General features: G+C 51.7%; 1 protein-coding gene across 2 annotated transcripts in view; it reads left to right on the top strand.

Annotated features, from left to right (window-relative positions):
- ARFGAP3 (ADP ribosylation factor GTPase activating protein 3) overlaps window positions 1-16453 on the top strand; it is a 55458-nt gene extending 39005 nt beyond the window's left edge. For both annotated transcript variants that reach the window (XM_023631027.2, XM_023631028.2), the window contains 4 exons: window positions 5132-5255; window positions 7288-7378; window positions 13928-14049; window positions 15392-16453. In XM_023631027.2, coding sequence (XP_023486795.1) covers window positions 5132-5255; window positions 7288-7378; window positions 13928-14049; window positions 15392-15409 — 355 coding nt within the window. In that variant the 3' untranslated portion in view covers window positions 15410-16453. The remainder of the gene's footprint in view (window positions 1-5131; window positions 5256-7287; window positions 7379-13927; window positions 14050-15391) is intronic.
- The last annotated feature ends 9207 nt before the right edge of the window (window positions 16454-25660 follow it).

Below are 25660 nucleotides of genomic sequence, written 5' to 3'. Positions count from 1 at the left end.
TTCCCTGATGATTAGTGATGTTGAGCACTTTTTCATATACCTCTTGGCCATTTGTATGTCTTCTTTGGGAAAATGTCTATTTTGGTCCTTTTGCCCATTTTTAAATCAGATTATTATTATTTTTTTTTTTTGCTGTTGAGTTGTAAGATTTCCTCACATATCTTGGGAATTGATGGCTTATCAGAATATGATTTGCAAATATTTTCCTCCATCCTTTGAGTAGCCCCTTCACTCTGTTGATTATTTCCTTTGTTATACAGAAGCTTTTTAGTTTGATATAGTCCCACTTGTTTATTTTTGCTTTCGTTGCCTCTATTTTTGGTGTGATATCCAAAAATCATTGCCAAACCCAATGTCAAAAAGCTTTTTCCCTGTTTTCTTGTAGGAGTTTTATGGTTTCAGGTCTTACATTTAAGTCTTTAATCCATTTTAAGTCAATTGTTATAAGTGGTAGAAGATAAGGGTCCAGTGTTATTCTTTTGCATATTTTCCCAACACCATTTATTGAAGAGACTGTCTGTTCCCCATTGTGTTTCTGGCACCCTTGTCAAAGATTAGTTGACCATATATGCATAGGTTTATTTCTGAGCTCTCCCTTCTGTTTCCAGTGACCTGTGTGTCTGTTTTCAGGCCAGCACCATACTGTTTTGGTTACTATAGCTTTGTAATGCAGTTTGAAATCAGGAAGTGTGATAACTCCAGCTTTGTTCTTTTTGTTTTCTCAAGTTTGCTTTGGCTGTTGAGGGTCGTTTGTGGTGCCATGTGAATTTTAGGACTGTTTTTTCTATTTCTGTGAAAAATGCCATTGGAATTCTGATGGGGATTGCACTGAATCTGTAGATCGCTTCGGGTAGTAAGGACATTTTAATAATATGAATTCTCCCAATCCGTGAACACAAGATGGCTTTCCATTTATTTGTATCTTCTGTTTCTTTCATCAGTGTCTTATAATTTTCAGTGTACAAGTCTTGCACCTCCTTATTTAAATTCGTTCCTAAGTATTTTGTTGTTTTTGATGCTCTTGTACTGTTTTCTTAATTTCTCTTGCAGGTAGTTCATTGCTGGTGGACAGAAATGCAACTGATTTTTGTACGTCGATTTTGCATCCTGCAACTTTACTGAGTTCATTTATTAGTTCTAACAGTTTTTTGGTGGAGTCTTGGGTTTTCTGTAGATAAATCATGTCATTTGCAAACAAAGGCAATTTTATGTCTTCCTTTGTGATCTGGATGCCTTTTCCTTCTCTTTCTTCCCTAATTACTTGGCTAGGACTCCCACTACTGTGTTGAATGGAAGTGGCAAGAATGGGCTGCACCCTTGTCTTATTCCTGATCTTAGAGAAAAAGCTTTCAGTTTTTCACCACTGAGTATGATGTTAGCTGTGGGCTTGTCATATATGGCCTTTGTTATGTTGAGGTACATTCCTTCCACACCTACTTTGTGAGAGTTTTTATCATGAGAGGATGTTGAATTTTGTCAACTGCTTTTTCTGCATCTATTGAGATGATCAAATGATTCTTATCCTTCTTTCTGTTAATATGGTATATCATATTTATTGATTTGCATATGTTGAGACATCCTTGCATCCCAGGGATAAGTCTTACTTGATCGTGCTTTATGATCCTTTTTGTGTACTATTGAATTCAGTTTGCTAGTATTTTGTTGAAGTTTTTTGCATGTATGTTCATCAGGGATATTGGCCTTCAATTTTCTTTTCTTGTGGTATCCTTGTCTGGCTTTGGTATCAGGATAATGCTGGCCTTGTAAATTGAGTTTGGAAGTGTTCCATCCTCTTCAGTTTTTGGGAAGAGTTTGAGAGTGATTGGTATTAATTCTTTAAATGTTTGGTGGAATTCATCAGTAAAGCCATCTGGTTCTGGGCTTTTCTTTGTTGGGAGATTTTTGGTTACTGCTTCAATCTCCTTACTTGTGTCTGTTCAGATTTTCTATTTCTTCATGATTCAGTCTTGATAGGTTGTATGTTTCTAGGAATTTATCCATTTCTTCTACGTTATCCAATTTGTCAGCGTATAATTGTTCATAGTAGTTTCTTGGATCCTTTGTATTTCTGTGGTATCAGCTGTAATGTCTCCGTTTTCATTTCTGGTTTTAATTTGAGTCTTCTCTTTTCTTAATCTAGCTAAAAGCTTGTCAATTTTGTTTATCTTTTCAAAAAACTAGCTCTTAGTTTTGTCGATCTTTTCTATTATTTTTTTAGTCTCTATTTCATTTATTTGTGCTCTGATCTTTATTATTTCCTTCCTCTGGTAACTTTGGGCTTGATTTGTTCTTTTTCTAGTTCCTTGAAGTGTAAAATTAGGTTGCATATTTGAGATACTTCTTTTTTCTTAATGTGGACATTTTTCTCTATTAAGTTCCCTCTTAGAACCACTTTTGCTGTATCCCAGAAGTTTTAATATGTTGTATTTCCATTTTCATTTGTTTCAAGATGTTTTGTGATTTCTCTTTTAATTTCTTCTTTGGCCCATTGATTGTTCAGGAATGTGTTAATTTCCACTTATTTGTGCATTTTCCGGTTTTCCTCCTGTTATTGATTTCTACTTTCATACCATATTGGTTAGAAAAGATACTTGATATGATTTCAGTCTTCTTAAGTTTGTTAAGACTTATTTTGTAACCTAACGCTTGATTTATTTTGGAGAATGTTCCATGAGCACTTGAAGCTGTGTATTGTACTGCTGTTGGATGAAATGTTCCCTATATGTCTGTTGGCCTAAAGTATAGTTCAAGCCCAATTTTCCTTATTGATTTTTTTGTCTGGATGATCTCTCCATTGTTGAAAGTAGGGTGTTGAAGACCCCTGTTGTTACTGCAGTGCTATCTATTTCTCCCTTTAGATCTGTTAATATTTGCTTAATATATTTAGGTGCTCTGATGTTGGGTGCATTTATATTTACAACTGTTATATCCTCTTGACAAATTGACCCCTTTATCACCATATGACTTGTGTCTCTTCCTGTAGTTTTTTACTTAAAATCTGTTTTCTCTGATATAAATATGGCTATCCCTGCTCTCTTTTGGTTTCCGTTTTCATGGAATGTCTTTTTCCATCTCTTCATCTTCAGCATATGTGTGTCCTTAACGCTGACGTGAGTCTCTGGTAGGCAGCATATAGTTGCATCTTGTTTTTTATATCCAGTCAGCCACTCTGTGTCTTTTGATTGGAGAATTTAATCCCACTATCTCATGGCCTGCAAGCTTTCTGCTGAGAAATCCATTGATAGTCTTGTGGGGCTTCCATTGTGTGTGCTGAGTTTCTTTTCTGTTTCTGCTTTCAGAATTCTCTCTTAGCCTTTGATATTTGAGTTTTATTATATGTCTTGGTGAAGACCTCTTTCAGGCTCAATCTGTTTGGGGACCTATGAACTTCATGTACCTGGATGTCCATATGTCTCTCCCCAGATTTGGGAAGTTTTTAGCCATTATTTTCTTAAATAAGCTTTGCTTCCTTCTCCCTCTCTTTTTTTTCTGGAACTCCCATACTGTGTAAATTAATTTCTTGACGGTGTCCCATAATTCACATAGGCTTTCTTCACTCTTTTTCATTCTTTTTCCTTTTTTCTCCTTTGACTGGATACAGTCATGTGCTGCATAATGACATTTTAGTCAACAACAGACTGCATATATGACGGTGGTCCTATAAGATTAGTTTGTAGTAGGCTATAATATCTAGGTTTGTGTAAGTACATTCTATGATATTCGCACAATGACAAAATTGCCTAACGATGTATTTCTCTGTTGTTAAGCCACACATGACTGTAATTTCAAATGTCTTGTCTTAGAGTTCACAGGTTCTTTCTTCTGCTTCTGGAGTCTGTTGTTGATGCTCTCTATTGCATTTTTCATTCCATTCTTTGTCTTCTTCAGCTCCAGAATTTCTCTTCAGTTCTTTTTTATTTCTGTCTCTCTGTTGAACTTCTCATTTTGTTTGTGTATTGTTTTCCTGGTTTTGTTGAGTTGTGTACTTGTGGTCTCATAGGTTGCTGAGCTTCCTTAAAACAATTATTTTGAATTCATTGTCAGGCAGTTATTTGGGGTCAGTTACGAGAAAATTATTGTGTCCCTTTGTGGTGTCATGTCTCATTGATTTTTCGTGTTCCTTGGAGTCTTGTGTTGCTGTCTTTGCATTTGTAGAAACAGCCACCTCCCCCAGTTTTTAGTGACTGGCTTTGGGAGAGAAATACCTTCAACAGTCAGCCCTGCTAGAGATTCCGAGGCTTTCTCAGACCTTTGCTGTGGATGCACCCACTCCATACTTTGTGTTCCCTTTTGGGGGTGAATTCTTAAGATGGTATGCCTTCTCTTGATCCCACAAAGCCAGGCCAGGTACTGAGAGCCTCCCCTTTGCTTTCCCTAGGATGGTGCCCTAAAATGCTCAAGTTTGTGTGTGCTTCCTGCCAATCCCACAGAGTTGGGCTAGCTTTCTGTGCATGCTCACTAGCTGTCTGCAAAAGCTGGCACTCACCATCCTTGGGGGCATGCACAGGGAGCCTGCTGTGAGGAGGTGTGTGAGTGAGGCACACAGAGCATTGGAGGGTGCCTGTGGGCCAGTCGGAGGCTCCACAGGCAGAGTGTATCCCGCAGCTTTTGAGTGGGCCTCCTCCTGGAGTCCACGAAGTGGTTAGTAGGATTCCCATGCCTTTGATGAGTTCCAAGCCCTGGCTGCTATGCTTCCAGCCTCTCTAAGCCCCTAAGCCATGAAGATCATCCCCTCAGTATTTTGGGTGGCATGAAAAAAAAAGTGGGCCTCCTTGGCAATGTCCCACACAGCTGGGGAAACTGGGCACCCACTCGCCACCCTGTCACTTTCCCCCATGGAAGAAATCGTGGACTTGGTGGATCTCTCTTGGTACTGAGCTGTGCTGCCTTGGGGGAGGGGTGAATGGGCAAAGTGAAACTGCTTCTCTTACCCTCTTCAGTGCATCCAGTCTTGGATTTTTTTCCTCCAGTGGTGTGCTGGAACCTCTCCGCTGAACTCCTGGACTCCTACAAAGACATTCCTGTCTGTGGGTGATTGTCAAAATCAGCGTTCTGTAGGGAGATGATGATAGAAACTCCTATTCCACCACCTTGCTGATGTCACCGCTATTTTGGCTGTTTTTAATTGTAGACCCACTGCTCGCCGCAAGCCAGACTATGAGCCAGCTGAAAATACAGATGAGGCCCAGAAGAAGTTTGGCAACATCAAAGCCATTTCATCAGATATGTACTTTGGAAGACAAGCCCAAGCTGATGTAAGTGTTCAGAGAGTTTCTTTGCAGCCCCATACAGCAGGAAGCAAGCAGCAGCCTGGGAGATGTGAGAGGAGGTGGTGGCTGCTGAGTGAGGTGGCCTCAGGCTGAGAGGACCCTGGCCCCATTGTGCTGCAGCCGAGACTCAACCCCGGTCCGTCTGACTAGTCACCCACCTCGCTGCCCCAGCCAAAGGAGCGATGGGAAATGGGACTGTATCTCGTATTTCTCTTACTCCTTTCCCAGTGTTTTGAGTAGCCATCCATTCAATATCTTTTTATTTATTTTATTGAGGTCACATTGATTTATAACACTATATAAATTTCAGGTGTATGTCATATTTCAACTTCTGTATAGCCTACCTCCTGTTCACCACCAAAAAGTCTAGTTGCCATCTGTCACCATACACATGTGCCCCTTCACCCCTTTCCCCCTCCCCCCACCCCCACTTCCCCTCTGGTAATCAGCAATCTGTTCTCCATATCTATATGTTTGTTTGTTTGTCTTCCACGTATGAGTGAAGTCATATGGTATTTGTCCTTCTCCATCTGACTTATTTCACTTAGCATAACACCCTCAAGGTCCATCCATGTTGTCACAAATGGCAAGATTTTGTCCCTTTTTTGGCTGAGTAGTATTCCATTGTGTATATATGTATATACCACATCTTCTTTATCATTCATTGGTTGATGGGCACTTAGGTTGCTTCTGAGTATTAGCTGTTGTGAATAATGCTGTAACGAACATAGAGGTGCATATATCTTTTCAAATTAGTGTTTTCGTGTTCTGTGGATAAATACCTAGAAGTAGAATAGCTGGGTCACATGGTATGTCAATTTTCAGTTTTTGAGGACTTGTTTTCCATAGTGGCTGCACCAATTCCCACTCCCACCAGCAGTGCACAAAGGTTCCTTGCTCTCCATGTTCTCTGCGTCACTTGGTATTTCTTGTCTTTTTAATAACAACCATCCTGATGGGTGTGAGGTGATATTTCATCGTAGTTTTGATTTGCATTTCCCTAATAATTGGGGATGTTGAACATCTTTTCGTGTGCTTGTTGGCCATCTGTGTATCTTCTTTGGAAAAATGTCTGTTCAGATCCTCTGCCCATTTTTGATCACGTTGTTTGTTTTTTTGTTGTTGAGTTGTATTCTGCAGATCAAAATGGAAAGACAAGCTACCAATTGGGAAAAAATATTTACAAATCATATATCCAATAAGGGGTTAATATCCAAAATATATAAAGAACTCTACAACTCAACAACAAAAAACCGTTCAGTATCTTTAGAAAGAATTTCAGGCAATGTTTGATACAGCTGTAATTTACTTAATAATTTTAGCCATAGTTGAATAAAGTATACAGATGGTTTTGGAGGGTAGATATGTTTATTTTCAGGTTCTTGCCTCTTTTCTCAGAAATGTTAATGAGCTTACCTTAGTGGGGTCTTGCTAAGCAGTGAGACTCCAGTGAAAATGGAGGGGGTTAAGGTTTCCCTCTGATTCGGAAGTGCTGGTGGGCTTACACGAAACTCTTGGACATAGGTGTCATGCTAGGCTCCTTGGACTATCTAGAGAACTGGTTCCTAGAGTGTACTGCTTTTATTTCGTGGTGGTAGAGCTTTCGCCAGCATTTTGAGAGTATTTAGAGTTGCCACTTGGCTATTCCCCCACCCCCTAAAAATCTGCCTTGTTTTAAAGTTGATGACATTCAACTTCAGTTATAAAATCACGTAATGGATGTTGGAAGAGAGCTTGTTGGAGTGGCCTTTCCCACGATAGAGATGTCATTGCCTTGCCCTTGGGTTTTCCCCTCGCACTGACCGTTGTTGGCCGTGGTTGTATGTTGATCTGTTCCCCTGTGATCTGCAGAATGTGAGTGTCATGCTGTCCCCTGGCCCAGCCATGATAGTGGCAACTGTTGGAGAGGGCGCCTGGGGAGGGCAAATGCATTCGAGTGACAGCTCTTCAGTGAGTCTTTGTGTGAAACTGTTCCTGGTATCTGGAGTCTGACGTTTGCTTCTCCCGTCCCCTCTAGTATGAAACCAGGGCGCGGCTGGAGAGGCTCTCGGCCAGCTCCTCCATCAGCTCGGCTGATCTGTTCGACGAGCAGAGGAAGCAGACAGCAGGTAACGGGGGTGCTAACCAGGCTGGTTGCCATTGTGTCTGCCGCATGAATGCACCTTCTCCGGATAGGCTTTTTACCTGTCCACGATATGTTAGCAACCATCCTTTGATGTTCTTATCTAGTCTCTAAGTCAGGTAGAGCAGAAGTTACTATTCTAGGCTTCAAATGTGGGGAAAACAAGTCACGAAATTTAAGCAACATCCCCCAAGTGACCCGGCAAGTCGTCTTCCTGAAACATTGTCACAGATGAGTGTTTCCTGGCACAGTGTGAACGTGGCACCTGGGTCTGTGTGGTTACAGCCTGGGAGGTGGGCAGCCCCAGGCTCCTGTGTGGCGCTGACCACTCCCTAACTGTGAGACCTCAAGTATTTTGTGTCGCTTTTAGCCTCAGTCTCCTCGTCTGTGAAATGGGTGGGTAATACTTACCTCACAAGATTGTAATGCAGCTTAAATGAGGTGCTGTGTGTAAGGCACACCTCGGTGTCTGTCACAGGGTGGGCCTGCCCAGGCCGTCCTGGGCCCCGGGGGTGGGCAGAAGCAGCCAGAACGGGGGCCTACACCAGCCCGTCTTCCAGGAAGACAGATGCAGCTTTGGAAACAAGCATGCGGAGAGGAATTTCCCATCTCCCCTCCTCTCTTCAGGCTCCAGACTCCAGTGAGAGGTCTGGGAGCCCCGGGGAGGGAGCCGCAGAGCGCAGGCGCATCCCGGACGTCAGAACCATGCTCCTCTCTGCTTGTGCCTCTGTGCCCAGTAGGAGAGCCGTGGTTGGGTCCCACCCGGGCCTCAGCCGGGCTGCAGGGGTAAGGGAAGGGCCATGTGTCCTCTCCTGTCACCGCCAACATTACAGAGGCAGTGTCCTCTGAGGCCGTTTCAGGAGCCACTCCTTAGCAGACAAGCCCGAGGCCCAGGACCGCCCGCACCGCCTCCTTTCCAGCCCTGGAGGAGCGGGGCTGGGCGTGGGCTCACCAACACCGGCAGCCACTTGGTCTTACAGCCACAGAGAATAACTGTTTTCTGAGTCCGGAGAGAAACGCAGCAGAGAAGGTCACAGGACAGGCCTGAGTGTTGGGGCCTTCTGTGTCGGGGTTTGGGGGCATTAGAAGGCCCACTGTGGCCCTCGGTGCAGTGTGTGCTGCCAGGCTGCTGTGCTGCGGCGGGGGGGGGGGCGTGCTAGCCAGGCGGTGCCGGTGCGCCGAGGGGTGTGCTGACCTCAGAGACCGGCAGGGGCCGGGATCTCGGCTGCTGCATGGTGCCCTTTGGGCTGGGGGCACCTTGTGCTCTGCCCCCTGACCTCAGGCAGGAGGGGCTTGTTGCTCTTGGCCAGGCTGCTTTCTGACTGGACATTTCCTGCCCTGAGTCTGAGGGGGCAGGTTGTGTTCGCATCTCCAAACTTTCTATGTCCTGGCCTCTTGTCCGGGCAGCTTCCTTTTCTGACCACCCCTGGCAGGGGAGCTTGGCCCCTTTGGAGGGTCTCAGCAGTCCCATCTGCCCCCCGTGGGTCAGTGCTGGTCACCTCACAGGAGCCCTGGCACGGGGGGCAGGTCAGTCCTTGAGAACCGACTGTGTTGAAAATCATCCCCAGCAGCATGTGCTTTTGTCATTCAAGTTGCTGGAAGTTTCACTTGGAAACATTATTGTATGCTGACAAAACCTCTTGGAGATCAAATGAGAGCGGCCTTTCCACTTGTTGATGGAAAATTGTGACCAGCCTATGTTTACCTTCCTGTCCCCTTTCAGAGAACAAAGATCCGTTAATTATTTTGGCCTCATGTCCTCATGGACAGACAAACTCCGTCCATGGGAACTCACAGCCACAGTAAGGTGCACCCTAGGTGCTAGACCCCAGAGACCTCGCCCCTCCCCAGTGGGCCGGTCTGCAGCTCGGCAGCGCCTGCCCCTCCCCCCGCCCCCATTCCCAGCCCGAGTGGCTCTGACCATGGTTCCCTTGTCCCGCACCTTCCATCAAGCTTGTAAAAGATGCCCTTGATAGCTGCCTAAATGTAAGAGCATTGAACAGCTGTTATTAAATATTTAGTTTTTATTTAGAGTGCATTTCAGCAAAGAGCAAAATCTGTTTTAAGAAACTGTTCCGTGTTCCTGATCTTAGAATGTTTCCCTCTCTGTGAAACATCAGTGTCGTTGGGGAGATGGCAGAATGGCTTTATCGTTTCTCTGGGGTGCAGTTGGGGGCATGGTTCGGAATTTGAAATGCCTCCTGGTGAAGTGAGATACTTCCCGGGGACGTGGTTCAACCAGGAGCCCTGACAATTCCCACGGGCTGTTCCCTGTCTGGGTACTGGAGGGACCGAGTGAGGAGCAGACGTGAGCACCTGCAGCGGGCCCGGCGCCGCGTCACTGCCTGTGGTCGCTCTCACAGAGCAGGGTCAGTCGGGGGTGTGGGGCTGCCGTCAGCTGGGCACTGCCTCGGGAGGGAGCCACTCAGGGCACCAAACGGCAGAGCAGAAGTAGCTTTGTGAGAGCAGCGTTGGAACAAAAGAAGCTTAAAACCCAGCTTGCCCCCTTGGTGTATTTCTTTCAAGAAAACAGTTCTGGTTCTTTGACTCCGAGCAGGCCCACCTGGTGCCGGGACGCCGCAGACCCTTCTGTCCTGGGCCCCGTGCGTTGTGCTCTCATTCGCTCCGTGCGTTGTGCGGGCTTCCGTGGCTGTCGTCCCCTGGATCCTGAGGGTCCCTTGAGCCACCTTGGCCACTCTCTCCTTCCCCCCTGCTCTGGCCCGGAGTCCAGGACGGTGGCCTCCTTAGGGCCTTGGGCTGTAGTCCGGTGACTGTGTCTGGTTGTCTGCTAAGCGTATCTGTCACACGTCCTAGCTGTGCGTTGCCAACCCAGATGTGTTTATACAAACTGGAGGCTCATGAGTTCTCGCAAACCTGTAGCTGCCGAGCGTGTGAGGGGAGTTGTGGCTGCAGGGCTCCTGGTCCTTGTTACACTCGCTGTTCATGTGGCTTTGGAAATCCTTTTTCTCTTGATTTGTCTCCGTTCCAGGGAGATTGGTACATGATACTCTCCTGACAGTTCATTGTTTGACGAGCCTGGAGGTCGTCCTAGGCCCTTCCACCTTCCGCCCCTCTGCACAGACCATCGCTCCGCTGGTCTCTCGGGAGGGAGCCTAACCGCAGGTCCCCCAAGGCTGGGCCTCCGGGCGGGGCTTCCCTCTCCCCTCTTCTCCCTCCTCCCAGAATGATCTTTCGAAGTGCTATTGGGGGTTTGGACTCCGTGCTCAGGCAGGAGTACTGCGCTGTGCCCGGCTCCCCTACCTGTCAGGCCCACAGCCCCGTCGGGCTTTCCAGGTTTGTTCCTTCTCGTTTCCCTGGTTAGGCCCCTGCACACTCTCGCCACCTTGTGCTCTCCCCCGGGGCACGGCCATCCGATGATCATCTCCACCGACGGGCCGTGAGCTGCTCAGGGGCGGGCCTCATCTCCGCAGCCTAGCGCCGGGTGGCCAGAAGCCTTAGTGTGTGTTGAGTGAATAAAGGACGGGGGACCTCCGAGCTCTGGAAGTGCGGGCCCCAGCCAGGGGACCCCTCATCAGGCTGCGCCGTGGTCCCCACTGCACCAGCTCCTCTTCCAGCACAGCTGAGGAGCTGAGGAGCCACCTGCCGCCAGCTGTCATGCCGCAGGGCCAGAGACAGGTGCGCAGCAGCAACATGTCCCTCTTCGGCTGGAGCTTCGAGAGCCAGTGTGCGTCATCTGTGTCCTTCCCTGTGGTGGGGTCCGTGCCTCCTCAAGTTGAGAGGTGCCCCAGGGGCCTGGATCCGAGGGACTGACGAGCAGACCCCTGCCGGCCCTCCCCGCAGCCGGCACGTGAAGGTTGTTACATGGCACACCCGGCCTTTCCTGACGGCTGCAGGGCGTCCACGCCTGCCGTGCGCCGGGCTGGCGCGGCTGCAGCTCTGCCCGCAGGCCCGCTCCCCCCGCCTCCGTCTCAGGGAGGAGCCCCGCTTCCTGGCTCTCGGGCCGGAAAGCTGGGCACCATCCTGAACTTCTTCCTGCCCCCGATGGCCCGTCGGGCAGTAGGCCTCCTCAGGGCGCTCCGGCCCGCCCGCGCCTGCCCCCACTGCCGCCAGCAGAGGCCCGGCCAGGCCTCTCGCGCCCGGACCGCTGCGCGGCCTCGAACTGCCACCGGGTTCACCGCGTGCTGTGGCCGATGACTGTCTGCCGGCCCCAGGAGGCGTCGCTCTGGGAGAGCAGGTCCACGCTGGAGTCCTCAGCACCAGGCCCACTGTGGGTGTTACGGGAACCCGTAGCGGGAAATGGGGGACCTGACCTAGTCCGCGGGTCAAGGAGCCTCTTTCTTCCTGGGGAAGTGGCATGCGCTGCCACATCCTGCAGGCCATTGTGTGGCCGAGCGCGCTTGGACGGTCTTGGAGAGCTGTCGCCAGCCTATCCAGCGGCTGCCCGGGGCAGCCTTCAGGACACACAGCTCCCAGAAACCAGAGGGGGACACGGGGGATCCGTGGTCAGTTTCCTCCAGTCTGGAGCCCGTGAAGCTCAGGGCAGCAGACCTGCAGGGGAGAGGGAGGAGGGCGCCTCCTTGCCCAGGACCTGATGCCTGCTCCAGGAGGTGCCGAGAGTTGCTTATATGCCCAGGAGCTTAGACCAGTGGTGAGGATTAGTAAGCGTTGAAGGCGCACAGTAACACAGGCTAACTCGGAGCCGAGCTGCTTTCTCTCTCACGTCCAGTTCTGGGGAGGCAGGTCAGGGCTGGTGTGTCCTCGAGTCAGGCGCTCAGGCCCCTTTCATCTTGTTACCCCTGACCTCCATTCTCTGCTTCACCTCGTGCCCAATATGGCTACTCCAGCTCTAGCCATCACATCTGCATCTCAGCTAGCAGGAAGGAGGCAAAGGGCATGCTCTGGCCCTGTAAGTCGTTTCTCCCTGCCTCCCGTTGACCAGAACTCTGTCACCAGGACACACCTTTCTGCAAAGGTTAGAATTTGGGAGTACTGTGCAGAGAAGGGGAGGGGAGGAATGACACTGGGGCAGCCATCTCAGGACACCTGGGGACTGAATGTTGTCTGTGAGGGATTGTGGTCCCATAGCTGTCCTGCCTCAGCTCTGCTCTCCTCTTTAAACATTTCTTAAGCTGGAAACTCATAAGAGGGCACTTCTGCCAAGGTCACCCCTGCCGACCTCTGGGCCACACCTGCCTGGCCACTGTGGACCTCGCCTTGTAATGGAGCAGCTGTGACTCTGTCCCTTTGTGCTCAGGCTCCACGGGCTCCTTATTTGCTGTAAAGACCCATTTTACAGGCTGGTGGCACCGCCGGTAAGTGGCTGTGCTGGGATTTGAACCCAGATCCCGTCACTGGGCTGGGCTTCCACTCTGTCATCGCAGAGGCCTACGGAGCTTGAAACGTCAGCTGGGGCAGAGGGGAAGAGCCAGCCTGGGCCCGCCCCGCGTGGCACCCGGGCAGGGCTGCACATGGACAGTGGGTCTCTCCTGGGTGCCGTCTGTGCGGCAGGATAAACGCGTCCGTTCTGTTTTGTTCTTGGAAAGGGACCTGGCTTCTATTGCTTAAGGGGCAGGCGATGTAGACAGGTCATATGTGGAGCTGAGGGAGTAGCTGGGCTTGGTGTCCCAGAGGACCTGCAGGGTGTGGGTTCACTTGCAGTCACTGAGCTCCATCCATGTCCCGTGACAACTGTGTCAACAGTTCACCACGAAGCCCCGGTTGTGAGCGCTCGGAACCCTTTGTGTGATGACGCTGGCGTGTCACCTGCATTGGTGGCATATGCTGTTTGTTTCGGGGCAGCTGACACTTCAGCAGCAGAGCCCCCTGGCACCAGCCTCGCCTCTCCCGGGAGAACTGGCCTGAGCGGCCAGGGCTCCAAGTCTGACCACAGCGGCAGGACAGGCTCACCGCCCATGTAGCCTGCCGCTCTGGGCGAGCCCACCCTTTGCGCTGCCCAGGCCTCCTTGGCCCCTCCTGGAGCAGCGAGGGGGGCACCGCGGTCACAGGCCGCTGGCCTCGTCCATGCCATAACCAGGCAAGCAGACGCTGTGGCTGGAGGATGCATGAATTCCAAAGGCTTTGATTGGTGAGGCCTGGGTCATGTGTCCACCCCTTGGGATGGAGAGGCCACTCCAAAGGAAGGGAGGAAGTTTTTACTGAAAGAGGGGAAAGGATGCTGAGCACACACAAACCACAGATGTCTGCCATCTGTCACTTAATGAATGCTCACCTGTCTGTCTGTGTTAAGCACCCACAGGAAATGGGGGCCCAGAGAGGGTAAGGAACCTCTCCAAAGGCACCCAGCTTGGAAGTGGCCATGCCCATATTTGAACCAAGATGGTCTTAGGAGCCAGTGCTACATCTTGCCTCACGGGGATCCTTGCGGCTGGTTCACGGTGGGGCTGGCGCTGAAGCGCGAGTCCCGACCGCACTGCAGGGTCCTTTGCCCTTGACCATGGCTGCTGCCTGTGGGAAGAAGGAGGGGAGGGCCCACATTCTCGAAAGTCATCGAGGCCCTGGGCGCTGGTCGTGCCCTTCGCGGCATGGTGACGAGCCAGCGTCTGCTCTGCTGCAGGGAACTACAACCTGGCGAGCGTGCTGCCCACCGCGCCCGACATGGCCCAGCTGAAGCAGGGCGTGCGCTCCGTGGCCGGGAAGCTCTCCGTCTTCGCCAACGGGGTCATGACTTCCATTCAGGTCAGTGCGGCCGGGTGCCGTGGGCTGAGGGAGATGGGCTCGTGGTTTGGAAAATGAGATTTGGATCATTCTTCAACTGCTGGAAAGCGAGACTTGATGTGACTGATTTATATGCTGGCCACTGCATCACCCAGGACTCCATGAAAACCAGAAATTATGGTGTCATGTTTGCTCAAATTTTCTAACATATGACTCCAGGGGAATTGTTGCAGGAATGGTCAGACCATTATCCGCTTTTCCCCTATGTTGGAACAGAGAAATATAAAGAAGAAAATAAAAATTATCTATAATCCCACCTCACAGGGAAAACTTATGTGAATGTTTTGGTATATTTTGTTTTAGTTCTAGACTTCTAGGCATATCTTCTTAAAATTAAAAAAGGATTATATTGTATATATGGTTTTATGTCCTGCTTCTCTCCACGATGTTCCATTATAAGCATTTCCATATAATTAAAAGTTATTCAGAAACCACATTCTGGTGAGTGAAAATATGTAGACTTTATTTAACTGCTCCCCAAGTGGGGTCTTTGATGGAATTTCAGTCTCTTAAATGAGGTGAGGATGGAGCATCCTCAGACGTAACAACTTCGGGCCGTCCGGGTCGCCTGCGAGGCTGATCTCGGGAGCCGTCCTGCTCACGCCATCTTAGAAGGATGCTGCCATTGATGTAAAACCCGGCCCTCATGAGTAGGACCTCATCTGCGTGGACGCGGGTGCCTCTCAGGGATTTCCAGGGTGTGGGGCCCGCTGTGGCGAGTTCCTGCAGCCTGGGCTCCTGCTGCTGCTAACACAGCCTGTGGTTAGAATTCACAGAGCCCTTTCATGTCCCCTCGGTCAGCTGAGTCCACATCAGTCCTTCCAAGTAGGTGACATCCCAATGTCATGGATGATTATCCCTATTTAAAGGTGAAGAAACAGGCACAGAGAGGTTAAGTTGCTTCTGCAAGATCACTCAGCTGAACCAGAATTTCAGGGTTGAGACTCCGAATGTGTTCCGCTGGCCTCCCGTCGTACTTACCCCCCAGAGGGCTCCCCACTTGGCCCTGCACACCCAGATCCTCTGCTCCCTGCCTCGCATTCCTTCCCACAGCCCAGGGAGCCTCAGACACAGTGGCCACAGGCAGGATGTTGATCCGAGCGGTCCTCAGCACTGGGCAGCCGCGGCTGTGGCAGCGCCCGCTTCAGTCACTGCGTCCTCGGGGGCGGCGTTGGTATCAGATGCCAGGCCCTCGCAGCTTTGTGTCGTTGCCGCGTCAGTTTTGGTAATGCTGAGCGTTCCGCGTATGTGAGAATGAGGAACTGACTGTGTCCGTGAGCTCTCACTGTGGTTCTCTCTCTAGGATCGCTATGGTTCTTAATACTGATGTCTGGGCTCTGTTTCCTGGAGAAATTCCTCTTTAAACGACCCAGTGACCACAACGCAGACTGCAGTGAAGACCAGCCAACATTGCAGATCGTTTTGCTACTTTTTCACATGGTGTATGTACATTACTGATTTTTAATATTTCTTTTGAGAAATTCTTATTTTTAATGTAGTGGAAGCTGTATTGTCATTTCTGGTGTCACTTCCTGCACGTGTCCTCCTTTTGGCATGTCCTCGCTTTATTTCCTGAGAATCTTTAGTCCCTCCAGGGGCCTGGGGACAGGGCTCCCCCGCCTGCCATGGGCCACGAGCCTTCACGTGGGGGTCTTGGTGCTGTGTGGCTCACGGGCTGAGGGCTGCCAGAAGCGGCCGGTGCTCGCTGGGCCTGGAGAAACAAAGCTCACAGCACATGTTTCATTAAAAAGCAGCAAAGAATAAAAACAAGCGACTGAACGTGACTGGCGTCTAATTTGACAGGCTGCATCGCTTGTATTTCCACATGTTAAGGTGATTGCAAAATAATGTTTCAAGTCGTCTGTCCCTTTGTAAATTGTTTATCTTATATGATTTATACATTTCAAAATAATTTCCAGTGAGTGCTTTTAACAAACCTAAGCTTCTGCATCACCGGGGGGATTAATCTTTTGACGGGTATTGCTGTTTGAATTTATGAGAAATGTAAGAGAACTCCCTAAGTGCATTTATTAATCGATCTAGTGTACAGAATTAAAAATGAATAAGGTGAGAAGATGCACCACGGAAAACACCTCAGTATTTGGGAAAATAGTAGTTGTAATTGGGTAGTTTTGTAATATTTTTTTATCTTAATCTTGGTTTTCAAAAAATTATAGAATGTGTATAAATGAATAAAGAAAAATAATTTGGCTGTGTTTTAGACAGCATTAGAATATATTGTTCACAGTAAAATATATGTGAAATTTGATGAACCAGAAATGTGGTTTCAATTGCATATTTTGTGAATCTTTCTTAAAAGCTTAATTTGTAGACATGAATATAATAAAAGCTGCGGCAGACGGTGTGGCCTGCTTTCTTACAGAAGCTTTGTGACGCGTCATCGGGAACGAGGGCTCCTGGTCTCCCGCCAGGGTCCGTCTGAAGGGCACTGCCGTGCCTGCCGGGCTGTTTTTAGCGGGTCTCGTCACTGACCGAGGTGTGGGCCGCAGCTCAGGGCGGGCGTCCTTGCTGAAAGCGAGGGTGTGCAGAGTGGCATCCTGCAAGCCAGGGGCTGCCTAGCGAGAAGCCGCAGCCCGGGGCTCAGGCGCAGGATGCATCGTCTCACGGGCCTGGGGGCCGCGAGTCCGAGTGCCAGGGCCGGCAGGGCGTTTCTGGAGAGCACTGCCCGCTGGCGTGTGCAGGGCTGCCTTCTCTGCCGTGGCCTCACGCGGCCTGTCCTCCGAGGGAGCTGGAGAGCTCTGCTGTCTCTCCCTCTGCTTATAGGGCACCAGCCCTGTGAGATCTGCGCCCCACGCCTATGACCTCATTTAACCTGAATCACGTCCTTAAAGGCCCCAGCTCCAAGGACAGTCACAGCGCGAGTTAGGACTTGGACGCAGGAATTTGAGGGGGACGCAATTCACTCCATATCAGTGTCTGTAAGAAACTCCCACCCGGTTAGCCCTGCTCTGGGCTGGGGCCTGGGCTCTTCCCGTCCCCCGGAAGCCCTCTGAGCAGGTTTTACGCCCATTTTACAGAGGGGGCGAGGGAGGCTCTGCTGAAGGTCGCTGCCTCTCCCTCTGAAGGGGGCCGGGCTTTCTCCTTATCACCCAACTTCCCCGCTGGCAGGACCTCCGCAGCTGCCCCGGGCCTCGCTGGGCTCCTTCTCCACATGAATGCTTTAGGGCACAACTTGTTACCACACTAGGTTTGTTTCTGCCCACCGCCCGGAAAACCAAACCAAGACGACGAGATTGCAGCAGAGAGAGGGTTTACTCACAAGGCAGCCAGCCGAGGAAGAGAGAGCAGGAGTCTCAAATCCACTTCCCTGAAGTAGGGACTCAGGGATGTTTATGGGATGGGGGCAAGGTGGTCTGAAATGTGGGGAGAGGTGACTGGAGGTGAGGAGTGGTGAGGTGATTGATGGTCCGCGCAAGCGTGGTCACACTCCGTGCCTCTTCATACGACCCATGCTCACAAAATGGCGGCATGAGCATGATCTGAGGTGGACTTTTTAGCCTCTTGACGTCAAAAGGTTGCCTGTCGGACATCTGCGTGGGCCCAGTTGATGGGTTGGTGGTCTCAACCGGCCTGAAGTGGACATGGGACTCTAATTCCTGAAGAACAGCTCACACGCCCATTACCATGGCGACCCAGGCTCCAGGGAACTGTTGTCTGTAGGAGCCTGGTGGGAGTCAGAAGGCACATAGCCTAAGGAGCACAGTCAACAATGGGTGCGTTAAACAGATCAAAGCTGTAATCAGTCATTGCAGAAAGGAAAAAACCTTTAGTTCCTAGCTACTTGATCATCAATGGCTGTTTGCCAGTTTCAATCCCACTATTCTTTGATCATTCCTTCTTCTTGAGGGATTGCGGGCAATGAGGAATCCAGCCACTTCCTGCTGAATCGGGGCGTGGATCCTGCTTAGAGGAATGAAACTGCTCAGCTCTCATTTGGAAATATTCTCTTGTTCCCAGCTTCCGGTTGACATTTTGCGTCAGTAGAATTTTGTACCTTGCTCAACAGTTTTGGAACCACATCTAAAGTCACATTTTATAATCAAATACTGGACCAGAAGGATAAGAATTATAGACAACCCAAATTTTAACAGTCCCTGAAAAATAGACCTAATCCAGTGGGGCCTCCATCTCATCTCCAGGTGGGGCAGACATCTGGTCTCAGTTCCTGGTCGTCTTTTGTTTTACTGGACGTGCATCAGAGACCAGACCAACACCCTGTACCCTGATCTTTCACTTGTTGCTGTTGATGGCTGTCAGCACAGACTCTCTGCCGGGGGTCATCACATTCCTAAGGGACTCAAAAGAACAAAGTTATCAACATATGGCAGCTGGGAGGGCCCCTAAAATCTACAGAGCATGTCTGGGTTCGTTGCTCGGACGTCATTCGAAGTTACACTGTGGTTTCTTTTCTACAATATGGCTTCCCTTATGGCAAGCTTGTGTTGAGCCCATATCAAACTCTTGAATGCCTTTCAAAGCGGGTGCTGCTCTCAGTGCTTCCCCGTGCCGTCCACTCAGCCACGGGACAGGTGCTGGCAGGACCCCCATCTGGGGGGCTCGTACTCCCTCCCCGAGTGCACATGTGTGTGAATGTGTGTGTGCGTGTGCATTCACGTGTGTGTGTGTGTAACTTTAGTTTGTGTTCCTGGCCCATTTATCCTTGGACCTTGGTGTTTTGTAATCAGTTTGCACAAGTGCTTGCTATAGTAAAGGTGTCAGTTAATTGTTCTCATGAAACACGTTTTGGATCTATTGATTAAAAAGGAACGTGGGGATATGACTGCATGAGGACTGGTGGAAACTGGCCAGGACTGGGCTGCAGGGCTAAGCGGTGGAGCTTTCAAAAGTCTACTGGGTGCTTTTGATCTTGAGAGCAAAGCCAGTAAGGCGGGGGGGCTGTATTCTGAGGAATTGAGAAGGCAAAGGGAGGGGTCATTTTATGTAGCCTTTACCGGAACAAAGTCTCTGTGAAAACGCAGCATTTTTTATCCCCTTGGAGAGCTGCTGGGAATGTGGGCAAACATAAAGAGGATGTGGGTGCTGCCTTGGGGAGGGCGTTCCCGGGAGCTTTACCCACTGCACAGACCCAGGCACTCCTAGGAAGGAGGAGCTGGCCATTGGCCTGGATGACACTGGGGGCAGAGCCAGCATGCACGAAGCTGCACGCCCACCAGAAGGGCCTTGGCTGCACCTCGGCAGCCCGTCTGCTCCCCACCCCCCTTGTTCACGGTCAAACGTGACCCTCCCTTGCAGCCTCCAGGCGCCCCTCAGGAGGGCACCCCAAGTCTGACGCACGGCAGCCAGGGGGTTTCCTCGCTGGCCCCTCCCATCTCATTCAGGGCACACCACTGCCTGCCCCCCACCCCAAACCAGCCAGGGGCTCCATCCCAGAGCACCTTTAACCCCTCTACCTCCTGTTGTAGGCACAGTTTCCAGCCATTTCTTTTGCCACCCTCATTCTGGTTTGCTCTCGACCTTTTCCCTGCCTGCACCCGCTCCCGACATCACAGAGAGCCCGATGGGCCTGGTGCCATGGAAAACAGGTTGCTAAGGGCGGTGGACAAGTGACAACCCCCCAGGACGCACAGTGGGCGGTGGCAGTGGGGCAAGAGGAGGACGTGGGCACCCCGGCATCAGGGTGTGGGCCTGCCACTCACTGGGACTTGGGGTGACTGTGACCTCCCAGGGTCAGATGCTGAGGACCCAGCCCTGCCCCCAGCAGTGCTCTGCACTCAAGATGCGGGGCTGCTGACCTTCTGCCCTGACCCCGAAAACGGCTCTGCTGTCCGTGCTTTCACGGCTCCGATACCACTGTTTGCTCTGTGTCGCATGATCAATTTACAGAGCTCACGTGCGCCCTCCCTTCCCTTCCATTCCAGGCGCATTTTCCTCTGTTTGTAGTTCTTATCATCCTACTTGCCCAGGTCATTTGTCTCACCCAAAATGAGAGCACAGTGGCAGAAACACCAGCCGAGGGCCTGGTGCAGACGATGGATGGACACACAGACGGAGACAGGCACGGCGAGGGAGCAGACATCAGGGCTCTCTAGCCACACAGCCGCCTTTTGCAAGCAACCTCCCTCTGCCTGGTCCCCCTTCCTGTCTGCTGGTCCGTCTCCTGGGCCTGACCCACACCTCCAAGGCAGCTGGGGTTGTTGGGGCGTCCAGTGGGCGAGAGCCATGGCTAAGCATCCCAGCTGTAACTGCCCCCCCCTGCACCCCCACACCCCTGCACCCCTGTACCCCCTGCACCCCCTGTACCCCTTGCACCCCCTGTACCCCTGCACCCCCTGTACCCCTGCACCCGAGCACCCCCTGTACCCCATGTACCCCTGCACCCCCTGCACTCCCTGCATCCCCTGTACCCCCTGCACCCCCTGTACCTCTGCAGCCCCTGCACTCCCTGCACCCCCTGTACCCTGCATCCCCTGCACCCCCTGTACCCCCTGCACTCCCTGTACCCCCTGTACTCCCTGTACCCCCTGTACTCCTGTACCCCAGAACCCCCTGTACCCCCTGCACCCCTGTACCCCTGCACCCCCTGCACTCCATCATGGCCTTCTTCCTGACTCCATCCCCACCCCGCCACCTGCACCAGACACGACCTCTGTCTACTGAGCTCCCAGTTTCTCTCTCGCACCCTCTGACCTTCCTGTCACCTGGTTAGCTGTGCCTTTGTCTGCACTACACCCTCCCCAGCGTGGGTGCTGGCTGTGCCCAAAGGAGGCATAGACAGCCAGGGCCATGTGCTTGCTCAGGCCCCAGGGCTCAGTCTAATTAGGCCATCATCGCTGGGTACTCTCACTGGCATCCAGCTCTCCATGTTCCTGGGGAACGCCTGGGACACCCCTGCCTCACCCGGGCCCCTGCAACGCCCACGGGCAGGCAGCCCCCTCCTTCACTTCCCACCTCCCCTCTGTGTGGTCCTCCAAGCACGGCCATGGCCTTGGTGAGAGGCACCTGCCAGGCATCTGCCCGGCTGCTCAGCCGCCCTGTCACTGCCCCACCTTCCACGAGCAAACAGCTAACAGGGCTCTGGAGCCACCTCCCACATGTCCCCAGCCCCACAGCCTCCGCCTGACAGGAGGCCCTGCTGTCTCTGGCCAAGAGGACTCTGCAGCCCTGGCAGCCCTCCTCCAGCCTGGCCCCTAGTGGCCCACTCACTGGCACAGAGTGGCCCCTGTGGGGATCAGAATGGGCCCCTCCAAAGTGTGTCTCTTTGGCTTGATCATTTTTAAGAACAAAAGACTCTGAAAGAAACTTTAACCTCCCCCTAACTGCCTAAAAGAATTTAAGATAAAAGGTCTGTCCCGGGACAGGCCAGCAGCACAGATAACTCTGGGTATCCCAGAGGCTGGGAGGGTCCTTACTAAGCCCTCTCTTATCAAAGTTCTGCTTACCAAATATTTGCTTCTCCATCTCCATGTAAATTGCCTTCTCCCCTTTGAAGTCCCCAAACCAACCCCCCAACAGCCTCCCTTGTCTTTAGCTGAAGACGGTATGTAAGCCAGCAGCTCGGCCATTTCGCCAGGTGCTCACTTTCCCTGGGTCTCTCCCAGGTACACATGTTAGAAAGCTCTGTTTGATTTTCTCCTGTTATTCTGTCTCACGTCAATTCAATTCACAGCCCAGCCGGAAGGACCCAGAGGGTAGAGGAAATGTCTTCCTCCCCTCCACCTCGTAACAACACACAGCTGTGTGTCCCCAGCTGAGACCCTCCACTGGCTCCTTTCTGCTCTCCCGAGCCCTGAGCACCTCAGTGTGGCCCGAGACCCCACGGTCTCGCCCCTTCACCCCTCGCAGGCCCTGGGGCAGCCAGGTCTGTCTCTCTCCAGGCTCCTCCACAGTGGTGGCCTCTGCCAGGAAGGAGCCCTCAAAGCGTGGTGATCAAGAGCTGATTCTGGAGGGGTGATGACAGGCCCATCACTTCATCCTGCAAACGGAGAGGAGAGCAGCGCCCAGCACCTCGTAAGTGTAGAGAAGAGGCACAGGAAACGCACGAGCTCACCTGGTGGGGCTCCCAGCACACAGTCGCACGAGGCCTTGGCCCTTAGCTAAGGGGGGGGGGGGGGCCTTGCAGGCAGGTGAGGCATCGCGGCCCCTGCACAGAGAAAGCAGCTGAGGCACTCAGTGCCCGGATGTGCCCAGGTCGCGTGGGGGGAAATGATGGGGGTGAGGGCACAGCCTGGGCCTCGCAGTGCAACGCCACCTCACTTGCTCTTTCAAACACCTCCCGGCGCTGTCATGCACGTGTTTGTGCAACCAGCATCCGTGCCCAGCAGGCTCCCTGTGCCCCATCCTGTCCCCCAAACGTGGTCACCACTCAGACCTGCCCTTCTCGCTCCCCACGTTCCTCAGGCTTTGGAGGGGCGTCTGGGGGCCCAAGCACAGCCCCGGTGCCTCCTGTCTGGCTTCGGTGCAGTAAGCATAGGGAGCAACTGTTCCTTTTCCCCCCCAGCCCGGAGGTCCTCCGGCTGGGGCCCTGCAAAATGAGGGTGACGAGAGGCAGATAGATAAGGCACAGAAGGACTGACCTCCACTGCCTTTGACCCCAGGAGAGGCAAATGCCCCAGTCCTTTGGGGTTCCCTGGAGACTGGGCTGTCAGGGAGGGACCTTCCTGCCACCTCTTCGTCAGCCAGGCCCAGCTGAAAGCATCGCCCAAGCTATTGGGAGGGTGGCAGGCTGGGCCACAGATCAGAGAAGGTTCCAGGGCCGTGGGAACACTGCACAGTCTCTGTGGAGCCTCTCCAATTCCTCCAGGCTTGGGTGTGGGGCGAACAGAGACCTCAGGCACAGGAGTCCCCATCACGGGAAGTGTCGCTCCCCGCTGTTTCAGTTACCTGCGGTCAGCTGCAGTCTGGAGGCACACGGTCCTCCCGACTGTCATCAGAAGGTCACTAGCAGCCTCACGCTCCGTCCCAGTGCCAGCCGCACTCCCCCGACTCGTCTTCTCATCCCGTGGGCACTGTGTCCTCCCACAGCACGAGAAAAAGCGTGAGTGCAGCACAAGAAGATGTTTTCAGAGAGAGAGACCGCATTGACATAACTTTTATTACAGTATATTGTTACGATTGTTCTATTTTATTATTAGTTATTGTTAATCTCTTACTGTGCCTAATTTATAAATTAAACTTTGTCATAGGTATGTATGTGCAGAAAAAAACATAGTCCATATGGGCTTCAGTACTATCCGTGGCTTCAGGCGTCCACTGGGGGTCTTGGAACGTACCCCCTGCAGATAAGGGGGGATGGCCGTACCTGTTTGTAGAACCGCAGGCAGTCGCTGTGGGGGACTCTGGGGCTTCAGCAGTTTTTCACAGCTGAATCGCGGCACAGGGACATAGACACAGAAAGAGAAGACTCCGGAGGTGGTGTGGGGGGAGGAGAGAACTTGGGACTGGGGCCTGGGCGTGTGGGTGGGGGAGGGGGGCAGAGTGAGGGAGTGTTAGAAAAAAGAAGAGGAAATTGGAGAAATTGTGCTGTGGTGTCTCACTTCGTGAATCTTCTATAAAACCATTATTCACCAAAGCTCTTTTCTTTTTCTTTTTTTTTGCTGAGGAAGATTTGCCCTGAGCTAACATCTATGCCAATCTTCTCTATTTTTTAGTATGTAGACCTCCAGCAGAGCATGGCTGCTAACAGAGTAGTGTCGGTCAGCACCTAGGAACAGAACCCGGGCTGCTGAAGCAGAGCACACTGAACTTAACCCCTAGGCCATGGGGCTGGCCCACCAAAGCTTTTGTTTTGTTTATGGGGGTTGGGAGAAAGATTGTGAGAAGTGTTGAGGGTGGCCTCCAGGTGGGGTGAGTGAGAACAGAGGCTGCCATGGGGGTCCTCCTAGACCCCATGGAGGGGTTGGGCAGTGAAACGGGAACATGGAGATGGCAGAGATGCAGTGGGGGCCTGGGAAATGCCAGGAAGCAGGAGCTCTAGCACCAGCAGCACTTCCTCCCTGTCTCCCGCCGCCTGGCTTCCTTTTTCACTGCAGATTCCCTCCTTCACCACTCAGGAGCAGGACTGCGCACAGCTCCTGAACGTTCCTCTTGCATCTCCCTCTACACAAGCCCTACTGGCTCCAGGCTAGAATGAACTCCCAGGAAAGGGCTCTGATTGCCTGTGCTCCAGTCAGGACCCGCCCCCCTGACCAATCAAGAATGGCCTGAGGGTGGTGTCACATAAGAGCTGGTGCTCTTGTGGGAAGCGGCACAGTTGAGTGGGGGTGTTCCTGGGAGAAGGGGGAAGGGCTCAGGGCGGCAGAATGGCAGGCGCCCTCCGGAGGGAGGGGCCACATTGCCTGAGCATCTGCGTCATCTCTGAGCCCCTGTAAAACATTCTCACCCACCACTCACAGATGAAGAGACCAAGGCGTGGAGAGGCTACAGGATGGCACAGCTAGTGAACAGGAGAGCAAGGATCAGAACCCGGGTCTTTGGGTGCCAAAGCCTGGGCCCGTTGCACCTTCCCAGCCTCTCCTACCCTGCTGATCATAAGGACTGAAGGCGGAGACCACGCTGGGTCTCTCCTGCCGTCGCCAGAGCACAGGGCTTCTCCACGCTGGGTCTGGACAGATCCCGAGTTTTCTCTCCAGGGGTCCTCTGGGGAGTTGGCACTGCTAGAGAAAGAGCAACAAACCCATTTGTTACATAAATCTCACAAATGTACAACGTAAGGTTGATAATGCCACTCACAGAAATCTCCCACGTTCTTAATCATTGTGTCCTCAGAGGTTGCATTTGGGTGACAAGGACCGTCCTGGCAAGTTCTCCTCGGCTGACATATTTTCATGTCATTTGCCTGTTAGAGTTTGCATGTGTGGAATTTGCCTTTTCTTTGTTACTATGGTATTGCATTCTAGCCTCAAAACTCTGAGCTGGAATACATGGCTCAAAGCGTGACTGTGGGGTGTGATGAGACCTGTAAATTCGACCACTCAGAAGGATGGCGGCAACAAACATGGGAGCAGGAGAGCACGGCAAACGCAGAGTGGATCTTCGTGTTCTGGGCCAGCAAATCCACAGGTGCCACGCTTCCATGAGGCCCCTGGGACAGGAGAGACAAGTAGCAGGGATGACAATGAGGGGCTGACATTGGTTTCGTTGGCTCTGTCCAGCCCTGGCTCCCAGGGCAGGGACTGACGCAACGGCGGCGCCAGGTGTGTCAAAGTGGTGGGGGCTTATTTTCAAAGATGGTACCGGGGCTTCTCCAGGTAACCCATTGGGTTGTTTCTGGAAGAGGCAAAATATAATAGTTCTTTCCAGCACAAAACTGATTAATTTTGACACTAAAGGCAGAGAGGATGTCCAAACCGTTGAGATACCATTCACTGCTCCATTCCTTCTCGCAAGAAGAGAGAAACAGGTCACACCGTTGCTGAAAAGGTAGGAAAATCTACCTGTTATGGGCTGAATTATGTCCCCCCCCAAATTCACAAATCAAAGTCCTAACCCCACAAAACCTCCAACTGTGACTGTATTTGGAGAGCGGGCCTTTAATGAGGTGATCAAAGTGATAGGGGGTCATATGTGTCAGCCCTGATCCAATAGGACCGGG

The sequence above is a fragment of the Equus caballus genome, chromosome 28 (genome assembly GCF_041296265.1).
Source record: "Equus caballus isolate H_3958 breed thoroughbred chromosome 28, TB-T2T, whole genome shotgun sequence".
In the NCBI taxonomy this organism is placed as follows: domain Eukaryota; kingdom Metazoa; phylum Chordata; class Mammalia; order Perissodactyla; family Equidae; genus Equus; species Equus caballus.
The sequence above is the reverse complement of the archived record's forward strand: the minus strand, read 5'-3'. Positions and strand labels throughout refer to the sequence as shown.